The following is a 13667-nucleotide window of genomic DNA, read 5'->3' as shown; positions in this document are numbered from 1 at the left end:
GTCCCAAGAGGATGCACTGACAGACCATTAGGAGAAGCGAGGGCGACTGACATCGCAGCTGAGCCCAGAGCCTCGTTCAGACCGCAGCAAAGGCCGTGACCACCCGACTGCGCAGCAGGCCCTGGGGAGGGACCCGTGTGCGGCGGGGCACAGCCGGCCGCGGTGCTACAGAGAGCCTGCAGACCACCGTCCGTCCGCCGTCCTGGGCTGGGAGCGGTCACCAGCGGGAGAGGTGGAGCCTGTTTCCAAGGGCTGTGGACAGAACTCATCAGCGCCCATCAGCACCCACGGCCGTTTTCTCAGAGCCTGACCAACTCTTTCCAGAACTCACGCTGCCGTAAGGAGGTGAGACCCGTGCAGCTGGGCAGAGGCGGGGCTGGCCTTGCTCTGGGGAGACCTGTGGCCACAGCAGCGGACACCTGGCTGAGGCCCAAGAGAGGGCGCCCGGAGGGACCTAATTTAGGGCGCGAGAAGAGGCAGTGGGGGAACCTGCCTGCGGGCTGACTCACGGGGGCTCCCGACGCCCCAGCGGTGGGGACCGTGCCCTCATTTTGTGGACGGGGAAACAGAGGCACAGAGAGGCGACGTGACCGACACGTGACCGGCCTGATCTCGGCAGGCAGCACTGGGACCAGCCGTGCCTTGTGTCAGCTAAAATGAGACCCTAAACCACAGCCCCAGACTGGGGACTAGACCTGCAGAGAATACAGGAAATATCCTGCTCACAAAAATCAGGGGGTATTTCAAAATGGAGATGAAGCAATAAAGAAAAAGCAGCATTCGATTTTTTTTATTATTATTATTAAACCAGAACATCAGAAAAGCAAACTGACCAGCCAAAGAAAGTTGTTCGGCTGTGCAAACGAGATACAAAACCAACTTCTATTTCATTGGTGTGTCTGTCTGCACGTCCCCCGGTCCCCTCGTTTCTGCGAGCAGTGCATGCCTGGCGTTGAGGCGTTTCCTTACCTAACACACTAAACCGGACGCGGAGAGAACAGAGCTGCAGGTGCACCCTCTCGAACAAGACACTCCTGTCCACGTCAAGACACACGGACCCGAGGAATGCACAGGACGACCGGGAGGACGTGTCCGCGACGGCAGTCACGGTCGGGGCCCCACAACACCCACCTGTCACGCTCAGAAGAGAGAAGAAACACACACCACCACTTACGTGACGGGCTTCCTGCCTCGCTGGCCCATGAGGAGCAGAGCCACGTGGCCCCCGCTCTGCGGCCCACAGCTGCTCTGGGCGCACAGTCCCACTCTGACGTAACAGGGGGCAGGGGTCCCCTGCCACAGCCCCGTGGGGACGCCACACCCCTCACCGAGATGGCCGTTAACTCAGGACAGTGCCATGCTGTGAACCAGCAGGTCCCTCCCCGTGGCCCATGTGGACACGGCCGGCCACAAGGGGAGGGCACCCCTGCCCACCAGAAAGGACCGATGTGAGACAGCAAACACAACTCTGCTCTAAAGGAACGCCAGGATGGGGGGGGGGGCTCTCTCTGGGTGACCCAGCTCACAGACAGCACACAGGCTGTCCCCACCACCCGGTGACCTCAGTTCAGGGGGCAGGCGGGGTTCGGGTTAAAGGCCGTGTCTCATCCACAGTGCCGCATGAGGAGACTGGGGGGTGTGACCTGTGTTACCGGATGTGAGAAAAACCAGAGGACCCCTCGCTTCCTGCCCCCCAAGTGTCACCTGTCCCTGGGCGGACCTTGGGGAAGAGGCCTGCTCCCCAGCGCGTGATATCCTGAGAAAATGCCCCCAGATTGGAGTGTCATGCCCCCTGGAGCAGCCCAGGTTGTGTGTCATGGGCAGACCGTCCGTCCAGGGCCGAGTGTGACTGAGGGACACCCCCTTCGGCTGAGGGCTCAGTCCCTCTCCTAAGATGCATTCTCCAATCGTTTACAATCAGATCAGATTTTCCAAGGAACTGACAGAGGGACTGGGGATGGGGTGCGTGCACGTCGTGTGCACGTTGTACACGTGTGCACATGTGCGTGGGAGTACTTGTACATGGGTGTGTGCGTGCACGTGTGTGCACTCTGCGTGTGGTTATGCATATATGCACACACATGTGTATCTATGTACACGTGTGCACAGCTCGCCCGTCCCTGCCCAGAGTCCAGCAGAGTCCCGGGGACACGGTGGTGTCACCAGGGCGGGGCAGTCAGGCACTGGGCTCGGTGCCCAGGCAAGCAGAAAGCTGCCCGATGTTCCTCTGACTATGACAGAGAGCGAGGCACTTCCTTTCCACAATAATTAAAAAGCCACAGCTGGGGTGAGGGGATCTCTGGGGACGGGCTTTGGCACTCACACCAGCTCAGAGATGCAACAAGTGCCCAGGGGACGCTCAGACGTGTCATCGAGCCGGATTCCAACCGGAGTCATCAAAACCAGTGCTTCTAGCAGCTTCCTCCAGGCACCAGCCGAGCCCAGAGGCCAGGGAGGAGGGGCCGGCAGCAGTGTGAGCACAGGGCTCCCTCAGTGTGGGCGTGGGAGCCACATAACCACTACGGACCCTCCTGGAGCCCACAGGCCTGCCTGCCTGCCTGCCTGCCACCCCCGTCTCGCCCAAGCCAGGCTCGGTGCAGCGCCCCCCGCCGCACGCCCGAGAGAGACACAGCCCGCTGGGTCACTCAGGGCCAGGTCCATGTCCAGATCACAGGGTCCAGCACTCACCCCTGGGTGCCCAGAACCCTCGTTCAGTCCTGTCCTCTGGCCGACGTCGCCCCTGAGTGCCCATCCCCCCTGACAACACACATGGTCAGGCCTCCGAGGTGCCTCGTGACTGAACACAGGCCTAAGCCCAGCTGCTGGGGGGCAGTGCTGACCCCAGAGCCCGCCAGGACTGAGCCGGAGGTGGGGACCCAGCATCCCCTCTCCACAGCAGGCCGTGGGCCGCACCCGTAGAAGCAAGCTGCCCCATGGACAGAGGGGCCTGTCCCCAGAGGAGGGGTGACCCTGCTGAAGGGCAGAGGCTGCTGCTTCCGAGGCCTGGAGAGCCACCATCTCTGCTTCCGATAAGCACTTCATCCCCAAGGTCACAGACGCCTGCGGTCCAGGCCACAGCCACAGTGCCCGGACGGTCCCTTAAGGGCTCCATGCCAGGCTGCTGGTCAGTCCGGGGCTCTGAACCTGTGTCTGCCTGGAGCTGTGGCAGCTGGTGCAAGACCCCAAGCGGTGGCCAGAGACCCCCGCTGGGCAGGGGGACGGGGAGCCACCTGGCTGGGAAGTCATTCGACCTCCCAAGGCCTGGCTGCTCCCAGCATACATGGGGTCGGGGTGTCCCGGGCAGCGTGGGGGGGGAGCCCTCAGGCCAGCAGGTCCCCTCGGGCCCTCGGCCGCTGGTGCCGGGAGCCCGATCTGTGCCCACGGCCCTCCTTCCTCCTGTGCAGTCGTCACCAACGCCACACAGCCCGACCTGCTCTCCGCCCCCGGCTTCCTGCCTGCCACCAGGAAAGAAACGTGACTTCAGGCTGCAGTCATGCTCTGTCCCCTGTGACAGATGACAATGTGAGGCCCTTGGCTGGAGCCCGGGCCAGCAGGAGGGTCGGGCGGGGGGCGCCACCTGCCAGCACGGAGAGCCTGCCCACCGCCACAGGCCTGGTTAGTGCCAGCCAGCTGCAGCACCGTCCCCAGGGGCTCCTGGACCCCTCTGCCCGCCAGGAAGCGATGGCTGCCCTCCCACGGCAGAAGCAGGGGACCGAGAGACCACTGCCACCAAGGTCCCCAGCATGGAGCCTCTGGTTGTGTCACTGTCATCGTATCGCAGGCCAGCGAGGGCCGATCCCGGGCTAGCCTGGGTGAGGCTGCTGCTGCTACATGGTGGCCCCTAGGTCCTCCTGCCTCTGGGCCTCACTGCCCCATGCAGGACAGGACGGCTTGGTCACAAAGCATCCCGGAACGCCCCTCCCCCTGTGGGAGGTCCCGACAAGGGAGCAGATTTGTGGGGAAAGGCCTTTCCAGGCCCCTCTGCTTCCGTGTCCACCTGCCAGAGCTGCGCTAGCTTCCCAGGGCAGGCCCCTGGCACACCCCCAGGTTCCGTGGATGGACGTGGGGGCCTCGTGCACACTCACAGCCCAGAGGGTTCCCAGGACACCCTGAAGAACACCCGTGGCATCAGGGGGTGGTCCTGGGCCTGCACCCACCCCAGGGTCCCACCCGGAGACCCTGTGCACATACACTGCTCCCACCCCACCCAGCGCCCGGTGGGGCAGCACCCCCACTCTGGGGGGTCTCCCACGTGGAAAGCGCATGTGTGCACACCTGCAGATGCATCCCCAGCCGTGTGTGTTGGGGGCCAAGGTCCACAGACAAAGGTGTGTGCACACCCCCCGACCCGTCAGGACGCCCCACCACGAGGGTCCCCACGTGCTCAGGCGGACTCGCCCATTGCCTAGAAACCCGAGCGCCGGCCAACCTGGAGCACAGGCTGCAAGCTCCCCACTCCTTGTGGGGGGTGGGCAGAGGGGGAGCCTCAGGGGAAACTCGCCCAAGGGCTCCCAGAAGAGGAGATACCGTGACGACAGCGTCAGGACTGGTTAATCAGACAGGCCACCCCTGTGGCCGCTGGACAGACCCGTTCCCTGGGAGGCTGCACCGGCGCTGGGCACAAGGACACGACTGACACCCACAGACCCGCACTCCCACACCCCCTCTTCACTTACTTCCCATCTGAGCCGCTGCTGCTGCAGGCACACCGGGCCACAGGCAGACCCCTGCATGCCCTCCAGCCCCCCAGCTGAGGAAGCGTCCCTCCTGCCGGCCAGGGCTGGGCTGTACCTTTGGCCTGAGAACCTTTCTCACGGGGCCAGGCCACTTCCTGCTGCCCTACAGGAACTACTCCCTAATATGGACGCCGAAGGCCCGCGGGGACCTCCAGCCGGGCAGGCACATACCCTGGAAGGGTGCCAGTCCCTCATGTCTACGCCCTCTGCCATCAGGACCAGGAGGGTCCCACGGCCCTGGGGGGCAGGGACTCTGGGAACTGACAGTTCCGGCAAAGGCCTGGCCAGAGGTCTCTGACGGGAAGGCCACCGGGCAGGAAGTGGCACTGGTGGGCCTTGGGGCAGCCAAGGTCTTGCCAGGGGCCTCCCCACGCAGCCGTTACCTTCAGGACAGAGGCACGTGGACCCGGCGAAGGAGCCGGGGCACAAGGGATGTGTCCACTGACTGTAGGAGATAGCTGAGGCCTGGTGCCCCACAGTGCATGGGGACAGGCACCGGGCAAGTCTCCTGGGACCCCCACTGCCTGGCCTCACACCCCCAGGGTAGGGCCAAGGCAGACACTGAGGGTGAGACGGCGCGTCCCTCCTGTCCCCTGGGCTGCGACCACAGTACTACGGCTAACACCATCCAGCACCTTCAAGGACAGAGGCCCGCCCACGGTCCGGGAGGGACACTGAATCCCAGGATTGCCCCCATCGTGAAGCCCAGTGTGGGACGCTGCCCCGAAAACCTCCCCCCAGCTGGACCCACACTTGGCCAGGAAAGGTCTTCCTTCTCCAGCTGAAGCCCCATCCCTGGGCCACCTGACCTTCGTGTGTGTGTGTGTGTGTGTGTGTGTGTGTGTGTGTGTGTGTGTAGGGGATCCTCACTCAGACGTGTGAAAGAGTAGGGACAAAGGCTAGCTCTGACCAGTGGGGAGGAGGGACTGTCTCCAGTGGACAGGTGGTACGGGGGACAGATGGAGGTGTTTGGGGGGGGGGGAGCCCACCAGGCCCAGACCCTGAGGACATAAATCTCGTGCCTCACCTGGAGCAGGCGGTCAGGCCGGGGCAGGTGAACTTGGAGATGAATCACCAGGTTAAGGGTGACACCTGGACAAGGAGGGAGATGGGCAGAGAGACAGCCAGACTACAAAGGTGACAGAAACCACAAGAGCTTTCTTGGGGCCACTCTGTGCCTGACGAACATGACCTGGTCAACCTCTCAGAGTGACCCAAGGGAGGTCCAGGCTGTACCCACTTCACGGGCCTAACTCTGCTTCCCAAGGACACACTACAGGAACGGCCTGCCCCCAGAGCACACGCTCCTCCCCCAAGCTGTGCCCGCTCGACACCCACAGGTCCCAGGACAGTGCACCCGTGGAAGACCACCTGACCCCCGACAGGTGGCTGGAAATGTGCCCTCCCGAACCTGGTCCCCCACCAGCAATGACCCTTACAAGACCACCACTCCACCCTCATTTCACCTATGGGCAGACTGAGTCCCACAGCAGAAAGGGTTGGTGGCAGCACCTGGCCTCCAATCCAGGCAGGCTGCCCACCTTTCAGGGATCCTTGTCCACCCCTCTCTGGCCTCAGAACAGCCCAACCATGCAGGACCCAGAGGACAGGGCTCCGCTCTAGCTAGGGACAGCCACATAGGGCAGGGGCAGGCTGTGGGTCACCTGGAATCTGGCTCCCGGCACAGGGTGAGGAGCAGACATATGTATGTGCCTGTCCTCTGGGGCTGACCAGACAAGGGAGAGAACCAACCCCCGGCCACACGGTCACCCCTCTTCCTGGGCCCCTCCACAGTGCTGTGCTCTTCCGGTCCTGTCACCTGGACGGGCAGGATTCCTGGTTCTGGGACACTGCACAGTGAAAGAAGAATGGTCAACTATGGCTGGCTCCCACACCACCCGGAAGCCCTTGTTCGTGGAGCCTCTCCTCACAAGGATGGGCAAATGGAGACCAGAGAAAAGAAAGTGACCAGATGAAAAGGAGCAGCTGGAAGCCAGGATTTCGCCCCTCCCCTGACAGCAGACCCACACCCCCGTCCAGGGCTCTTCCTGGGAAGAGGCCCTTGAAAGCCCGCTTCCACGTGGGGTATCCTTGCCCCGTGCCCTCTGGGGCACAGCCCTGCCACCCCCCACGCGGAAGCACCCCGATGGCCCTTCCCAGGCTCTGCCCCCGGAGGGCGGGGAGTCCCGCGAGGGCAGCCCGCGCTCCGGCGCGCCGGGTCCCCACCTCCGCGCACCCTGGAGACGCATCCAAACATGGCCGCGCTCCGGCCACCTTCGCGTTAGGGACGCAGACAGACGGACGCCGCCGGGGCACCTGCTGGCAAGGGCCACTCCGCCGGGCTCTAGCCGGGTCCTAAGGGGCGCTCGTTCCCCAAGGTAGCCGGGGTAGGGCGCTCGCCAGTCTGGACCCCTGGAAGTGGGGCTCTTGGGGATGGGGAGCCCCTGGGGGTGGGAGGGGTCTGGAGGTGGCGCTGGCCCAGACCCGGGCCCCTCCGCGTGGGGGAAGGACGCAGCCGACTGTACCTGGGGGCGCATCGGCCGTCATCGAACACGAAGGTCCGGTTGGTGTGGCCCCCGCCGCGCGCCCCCGCCCGCGCCCCCCTGGGGACACCCCTCGGGCTGCGCGCCCTGTCGGGGAGCGGCATGCGGACTGGCGGCGGCGGCACGGACCCGGGGGCCAAAGGAGAAGCGGGTCGGGAGAGACAGACGGCTTCTCCTCCCCTCGCTTGGCCCCGAAATACAACCCTTCTTTCTCCGATTAAGGGGTGGGGGGGAGCGTGTTCCGGGGTCGGGGTTCGGGCGCCTGTCCGGGCGCGCCCCCTGCCGGCCGCGCCGGAAATAGCGGCGGCGTCGAGCCGGGCCGCGATGGGGCGGAGTCCGGTGTGGGCACCCTCGGCCCCGACCTAGCTCCCCGGCCCCTGAGCCCCGGACACCGCGGCCACACACAGCTCTCTAACCAGCCCACCCACTCCTCTGCATTTCCAACCTACCTTGTCCCCACTCCCACCTGCCTCACAAGCTTCTAGAAACCTCCACCTCCTCCCACACCTGTAGCACCCCCTCTAGGTAAGACCAATTCCTTCCCCCTCCCAAAAAAGAGGGTCTTACCTGCCCACCCCGGGCCCCTGGACACCAGGCTCACATACGTGCCAGTCTGGGGGGGACCGGTCATGGGCTCATTGGTGTGCTTTCAGCTTGGTACACGGCTGCCCAGCTCGGTCCTGGATGTCACCATGTCACCCTGAGGACACTCGTTCCTGTCCCCACCCTCCACAGCCTAGAAACTCGTTCCAGGCAGGGTTCCCGCCTCCGAATAAGCCAGCACCCCGTTTGGGGCTACCACCCAGGGGTACCCATGGCGGGTAGGTGAGAGGGGACGCCGCCGAATGGGAGCTGCGGTGACCCCGGGAAGTGGGGGAAGGGGGACCACACAGGCCCCCCCCACGCCGCCCCAGCACACCGCTGACCGCTCCCGGTGGGCAGACCCAACCCCATTTTCTGGCAACTTCCCTGCAGGAAGAACTTGGCCTCACACGGGCCACGCAGCCCCAAGCAGCGCACTGCGTGGTGCGCACGCGCAGGCACGAGTCTGCCGCCCGCCAGCAGCGGTCCGCCAGGTGCCAGCCCCGTGGGAAGCACGTGGGGCGGGCCGCGCGCACGTGAATGGGCGGAGCATGCCTGGGCCAGGCGCACGTGGTCCCAGGCCTGGTTGCCGCCTCCCGCAGCTGTGTAGTCATGGAGTCTCAAAACCCGCAGCCCAGCGCGGGGGCTCCCCATGTTCCCGTCTCCAAAGGATGCCGGTGAGGAATTGGGGGTTGGGGGCACCAGAGGGAGGGAGGCGGAAGGCCTGTCTCTGCCCGGGGGGGTGCGGGATTTCCCGCCCCCCGCCCACGTGCTTCCGCCCAATTCAAAGTTACCAAGTTCCCGGCCCAGCCCCGCCGACACACACCCAGCGTGGCTTACCTATGGCAGAGCGCCCCCACCACTGACCCCAGGCGGGGGTGGAAGGGGGAGAAAGGGGGTGGTACGCCATGTGCTTGGGCCACCCAGGCCCTGTCTTGGACCCCTTGTAGCTGCCCCCCCCCAAAGACACCCATGACTGCATCGGGGCTCCGGTGATCTTCTCGGGGGTTCACGGAGCCTGGTACTGTTGACTTTTCTCAGCGGCAGCTCTTCCCCGACTGGCGCCCAGTTCCACTGCGAGGACCCTGCTGGGAGGAGCTCGGACCGGGTCAAGAACCCTGCAGTAGCGGAGGGTCCCGCCTCCTACCTCTCTCGGAACGTGCTGGCCGAGCGGGAGCGCAGGTGGGCACCGGTGGGAGGAGGGTGGACAGGCGCGGGGGGCGGGCAAGGACCCCCGCTGCAGTCCTTTCTTTGACCTAAAGCTTTGGGTATCTTGAAGTGAATGCATTTGGGTCCTCTAGAGTAGACCCCAACCTCAGCTGGTTCCTACCTCCTCTCCACACCCCCAAGCGGTGATGGTCCCCGCCTGGGCAGCTGTGGCTAGTGGGGGGGTGGGCTTTGTCCTGACGTGATCTCTGAAGGACTCAGACAGCTGACCAGGGGCCTTGGCCTGGGGTCCTTCTATCTAAGTAACCCCCTGGGGCTGCTCTGAGGGGGTTCAGGTGGCTGCAGCCCTTCCTCCTGGCCGAAGTCTGACAGTCTCACGGACATTTGTCGTTTGTCCGGAAGCAGGAAGCGGATCTCGGTGAGCTGTGAGCGCCTGCGGGCCCTTCTGCCCAAGTTCAGGGGCCGGCGAGAAGACATGGCCTCAGTCCTGGAGATGTCCGTGCAGTTCCTCCAGTTCGTGGGCACCATGGTGCCCAGTGGGGAGCAGCAGCAGCACGCTGTGAGTGTGCACGGGCCCTGGTCAGTCCGTGGCGTCTTCCACCCCCCCACCCCCACCCCCCACACAGCCAGGGCTGGCTGCGTTTTCCCAGCAGAGGACTTCTCCACTTGTGCCAATCCTGCCATCCTCACACTCCCTGTGGGAGTGACCCTGTGGCCTCCACCTCCGGCCCTGAGTTCTTCCACCCACGGGGTCAGCATGGGACAATAACCCTGTTGCCACGAGGTCCTGGGTGGGCACAGCCTTCATTCACACTCCCGGCCCCCAGTCCAGAGGACCCGGGTCTGTGTCCAGGTGCATCTCCAGGACCCCGGGCAGGGCAGCCAGGGACGGACCACAGCCCTCCTCTTCTCTCGGTTTCCCAGTGACTGTGTCTGACATTCACACGCATTTCCCTTGCAGGCTCGCTCTCCCTCCAAGGAGGCGTGGCGGTACAAGTGGCACAAGAATCAGTGGCAGGTGGCCCCAGTGAGTGAGACTCCAGCAGGTGTACCAGACCCGAGGACGGAAGCGTCCCTGACGATGTTAGTGTCCCTTGCTGGGTCGGGGACCCACGGGGTGTGCATGCAGACCGCTCAGAGCTCCCCTTCCTTTGTCTCTGCATCATCCAGGGAACAGGATCCCGCATGCTGTGCGGCCATAGGTGCAGACCAGGTTGAGGCCCCCACGGGGGTGGCCCAGGTGCTGGATGGGCCAGTGGCCTTCCCTGGTAAGTGTGACTGGATATGAGTGTGTACCTCAGGCTCCCCAGGAAGTGTGGGGACATAGAAGGAATTGTTCTGTCCGCCCTCCTCGCCCAGGCTGCCGCTGCTGCTGTGTCCGGCTGTCCAAGGGCAGCCCCCACCCCGTGCAGCGGTTTCTCCGCCTACTCCTTGGTGGCAGAGAGGCTGGCTTTTCTGTTCTGTAGTTGGGTGAGTCACGGACCCGGGGCCCCCTACATGGGGCGCTTTCTTCCTTGATGCCGCCCCCAGCCACGTCCACAGGGCACCTCTGTTGCCTGCGTCCCCCTGATGCTGGGCCCCGGCCCAGCTGTTTGTCACTCTGTGGACTGTGGCTGCTGGTGACAGCACGTAAGCCACCTCCGTGTGCCTGCCATGTGCCACGGGAGGTGAGGCTGTGCCTTCCCACTCCCGAAGTGTACCCACCGAGGAGGGGACTGCTCTTGCTGAGGACAGACTGGGGCCAGCAGGGAACTTCAGGACATGAGGACGCAGAGGGCACACAGCAGGGAGCTGAGCTGGCCTGAGGGTGGGGCTCAAAGGCTGCAGCTTACGGGCACAAGAAGGGAGGAGGCGTAAGGATCTCCGTGACTGAGCCCCACAGGCTGACCTGAGGCCAAGTTGGACACCGTCTCCAGGAAGCCTTCCTGGCCCTAGGTGTCAGGCCCCTCGCCTCTGGGTGTTCACCTTCTGCTGGTGACCCGACTGCCTGTGTTTCTGAGCTCTGGGTCTCCGGTCCCGTGTCCCGCAAGGGGCTCAGAGGATGGGGGCTGGCTGAGGTCTTCAATGGAGGGCCACTCTCCGGGCAGGAAGGCTGACCCACACCTCCCTTGTCTCATAGGGCCTTCCAGTCTGGTGGCCTGGACCCCAGACCCAAGCCCCTCCAAGGTCCTGAGGCCACTCGCAGCCTGGCCTGCCTGCCCTGGACAGCCACCCTCCCCACTAGTGAGCGAAGAGGCTCATAGCTACGTGGGCCAGGCTGGGCCCCCAGCCGAGGAGCCTGACCAGGCTGTGATGCCGGGCACCAGGTGGGTCCCCAGCGGGCATGCGCGTGTGTGCCTGGACGCGTGTCACTTCCATCGCTGTCTGCCCGGAAGGTCCTGCCCCCTTCCTGTGCGTGGGCACCGCCCAGGCCCGGACTCGGCAATGTGGCTTTCTTACGTGTGTGTTTGGAAACACTGTGTCCCCGTAGTCGCCTTGTTTTGGCTGGTGGTGAAGGAGCCGGTGCTGGTCCTGGGTGAGCACCAGCTGGGGTGTGGGGAGGGAGCTGGGAGCGGACCGGAACCACGGTGGGGGGGGGTGTGTGTGTGCTCGGAGCAGCCAGGCAGGAGCCGCCCATCTCCCTGAACCTGAGCTGCCTCTCCGGGTCTCAGTTTTCTCTGAGCATCGAGGACAAGGTCTACCTGGGAGCGTTCAGGGTCAGTCTTCTTGCCTGTCCAGGTCTGGGTCAGGATGTGATGCGGAAGACGGGCCGTCCTTCCTGCTGACTGCCAATCCTGACTGGTGGCTGGGTGAGTGGGGGATACTCAGCCAAGGCATCCTGCCCCCTACTTCCCTCCCGCCCCGATTGAGGGACAGGCTTATGGGCCTCAGCTGTCTTGACACGGGGCTGGGACTGTGGGGAGATCTGACCAGGCCCAGCTTGCTGTGTGACACTCGGGTCCTGGTGTCTGTCTCTGAGCTCCTCCCCTGTGCTGGAGCCGTCACTGGGGAGGGAGGGCAGTGGAAGGTGACGAGCTGGGTGTCTGTGAGTGAGTGTGGTGTGAGGGGCTGGCTGTGTGCCACCTGTGATTCAACCTCAGGGCCCTGGTCGAGACTGTGTCTCCACAAGGGCAACTTGATGTGTGCTGAGTCGAGTGTCTGTAGGATTCAGGAAACGCCTCCTGGGTGCCCAGCAGGGCTGGCAGGCGTCCCATCACAGACAAGCAAAGGGCTTCTGAGAGTGTGTGTACATATACGTGTGTGTGTGCGTGTGTGTCCGAGCAGGGCTGGCAGTCTCCCATCTCACTGATGAGCAAAGGGCTTCTGAGAGTGTGTGTTTATGTATGTGTACATGTGTGTACACATGTGTATGTACACATGTGTGTACACATATGTGTATGTACACGTGTGTGCTGGGGGAACAGGCATCAGTGGCCCTTCTCTGTACCTTGACCCACCCTGCCTGCTGAGCCCCCAGAGGACCTCTCTGCTGATGTATCCTGTTTACTTCCAGGGTCCCTGGAGGGCCAAGGTAGCAGTACCCCCTCTCAGGCCCCAGCCAGGAGCAGCCTGCTGGACAGGACGGAGCCGGGCTTTCTGGGGGACCCGGACCCCAGCTTCCAGGAGCTCTCGGACAGCCCCATGGAGCCCTGGGGGTGGGACGTGGGCTGTACCAACCTGGCCCTTCGGGATGAGCCGGACAACATCTTCCCCGACTTCTTTGCCTACTAGGCGGCCGGAACCGGGGTCTTGGGAGCAGCCCGTGCATCTGGGCATTTTATTTTGGGTTTGGGTTGCATCTGTGCTCTAATTCAAGCGAGGCTGCAGGGCTGTGACGCGCAGGGGCCGACATTAAAAGGGAAGAGTAGTTTTCCTGGGGGAAGCGAACTTCTCTGGTGCAATTACTGCGATTCACTGGGCAGGTGGCTCCACTTCCATTCGGGGAGCCGGCACTGCCTGTTTCGGGGCCTTTGTTTCTGTGCCGCCCTGGCCTCGTGGGACCCAGAATAACCCAGCGCTGGAGCTCGGCTTGGAGCCCACGGGTGGAGCGCTCTGTGTTCCCGCCCGCTGGCCAGAGAGGTGGGCGTGGGACCCATTCCTCTTGCTGGGCAAGCTGGTCTGACCCCAGGAGGTCCATCCGGGAGGCTGTGGCTGCCTCTGTCCAGGCCGGGCACCTGCCCAGGGCTTCCACATTTGGGGCACAGCTTGAGTCCCAGCTGGTTGTGACCACCCCTCCCCCAGGACTGGAGAAAGGGGTGGTCACTCTGCCCCAAGTCCCATCGCTTTCAGCCACAGCAAAGCTGGTTTCTCAGGGCTCCTAGACACCTGCCCGCCAGGGGCTTACACTGCTCCGCCCCATGCAGAGACATTGGGCTCCAGGCTCCCTGTGACCCCACCCCACCCCACCCCAAGCCTGCATACCCCTCCACCCCCAAGGCGGAAAATTCCATTCATTCCCTGCATGAGTCATTGAGACAAGGTGAGGAGCAGCAGCAGAGGGAGGTGTAGCAGAGAGGACGCCATCACACACCCGCCCACCTTCAACAATCTGAATATCCCCCAGGCTTCCTGAAGATCGTGAGCAGAGCTATGACCAGTGGGCAGCAGCAGCCCCTGGCCCGGAGCCCCCGTCTCTGAAAGGGCCTCCCCGGGTCTGGCT

General features: G+C 64.1%; 2 protein-coding genes across 5 annotated transcripts in view; one reads left to right on the top strand and one right to left on the bottom strand.

The window, feature by feature from the left end:
• KCNT1 (potassium sodium-activated channel subfamily T member 1) overlaps positions 1 to 7405 on the bottom strand; it is a 60116-nt gene extending 52711 nt beyond the window's left edge. For 3 of the 4 annotated variants that reach the window (XM_066366670.1, XM_066366671.1, XM_066366676.1), the window contains exon 1: positions 7262 to 7405. In XM_066366670.1, the coding sequence (XP_066222767.1) occupies positions 7262 to 7383 (122 nt within the window). In that variant the 5' untranslated portion in view covers positions 7384 to 7405. Of the gene's footprint in view, positions 1 to 5763; positions 5808 to 7261 lie in introns of those variants that run through there. The other variant, XM_066366673.1, reaches the window with a different exon arrangement.
• SOHLH1 (spermatogenesis and oogenesis specific basic helix-loop-helix 1) lies at positions 7035 to 12818 on the top strand. Its single transcript, XM_066366678.1, has 9 exons — positions 7035 to 7114; positions 8255 to 8538; positions 8903 to 9043; positions 9434 to 9587; positions 9990 to 10111; positions 10199 to 10296; positions 11148 to 11334; positions 11747 to 11817; positions 12522 to 12818. Exons 2-9 carry the CDS (start codon positions 8402 to 8404, stop codon positions 12737 to 12739), a joined length of 1128 nt encoding a protein of 375 aa, XP_066222775.1. The 5' UTR covers positions 7035 to 7114; positions 8255 to 8401; the 3' UTR covers positions 12740 to 12818.
• Positions 12819 to 13667: the final 849 nt, after the last annotated feature.

This window comes from Saccopteryx leptura, chromosome 2 (assembly GCF_036850995.1).
Source record: "Saccopteryx leptura isolate mSacLep1 chromosome 2, mSacLep1_pri_phased_curated, whole genome shotgun sequence".
Lineage (NCBI taxonomy): Eukaryota > Metazoa > Chordata > Mammalia > Chiroptera > Emballonuridae > Saccopteryx > Saccopteryx leptura.
The sequence above is the reverse complement of the archived record's forward strand: the minus strand, read 5'-3'. Positions and strand labels throughout refer to the sequence as shown.

Coding starts and splice junctions, on each gene's coding strand:
- SOHLH1 (XM_066366678.1), top strand. CDS start 8,402: ATGGGCGGAGCATGCCTGGGCCAGGCGCACGTGGTCCCAGGCCTGGTT. Junction 8,539..8,902: donor CCCGTCTCCAAAGGATGCCG/GTGAGGAATTGG, acceptor GACTTTTCTCAG/CGGCAGCTCTTCCCCGACTG. Junction 10,112..10,198: donor ACGGAAGCGTCCCTGACGAT/GTTAGTGTCCCT, acceptor TGCATCATCCAG/GGAACAGGATCCCGCATGCT.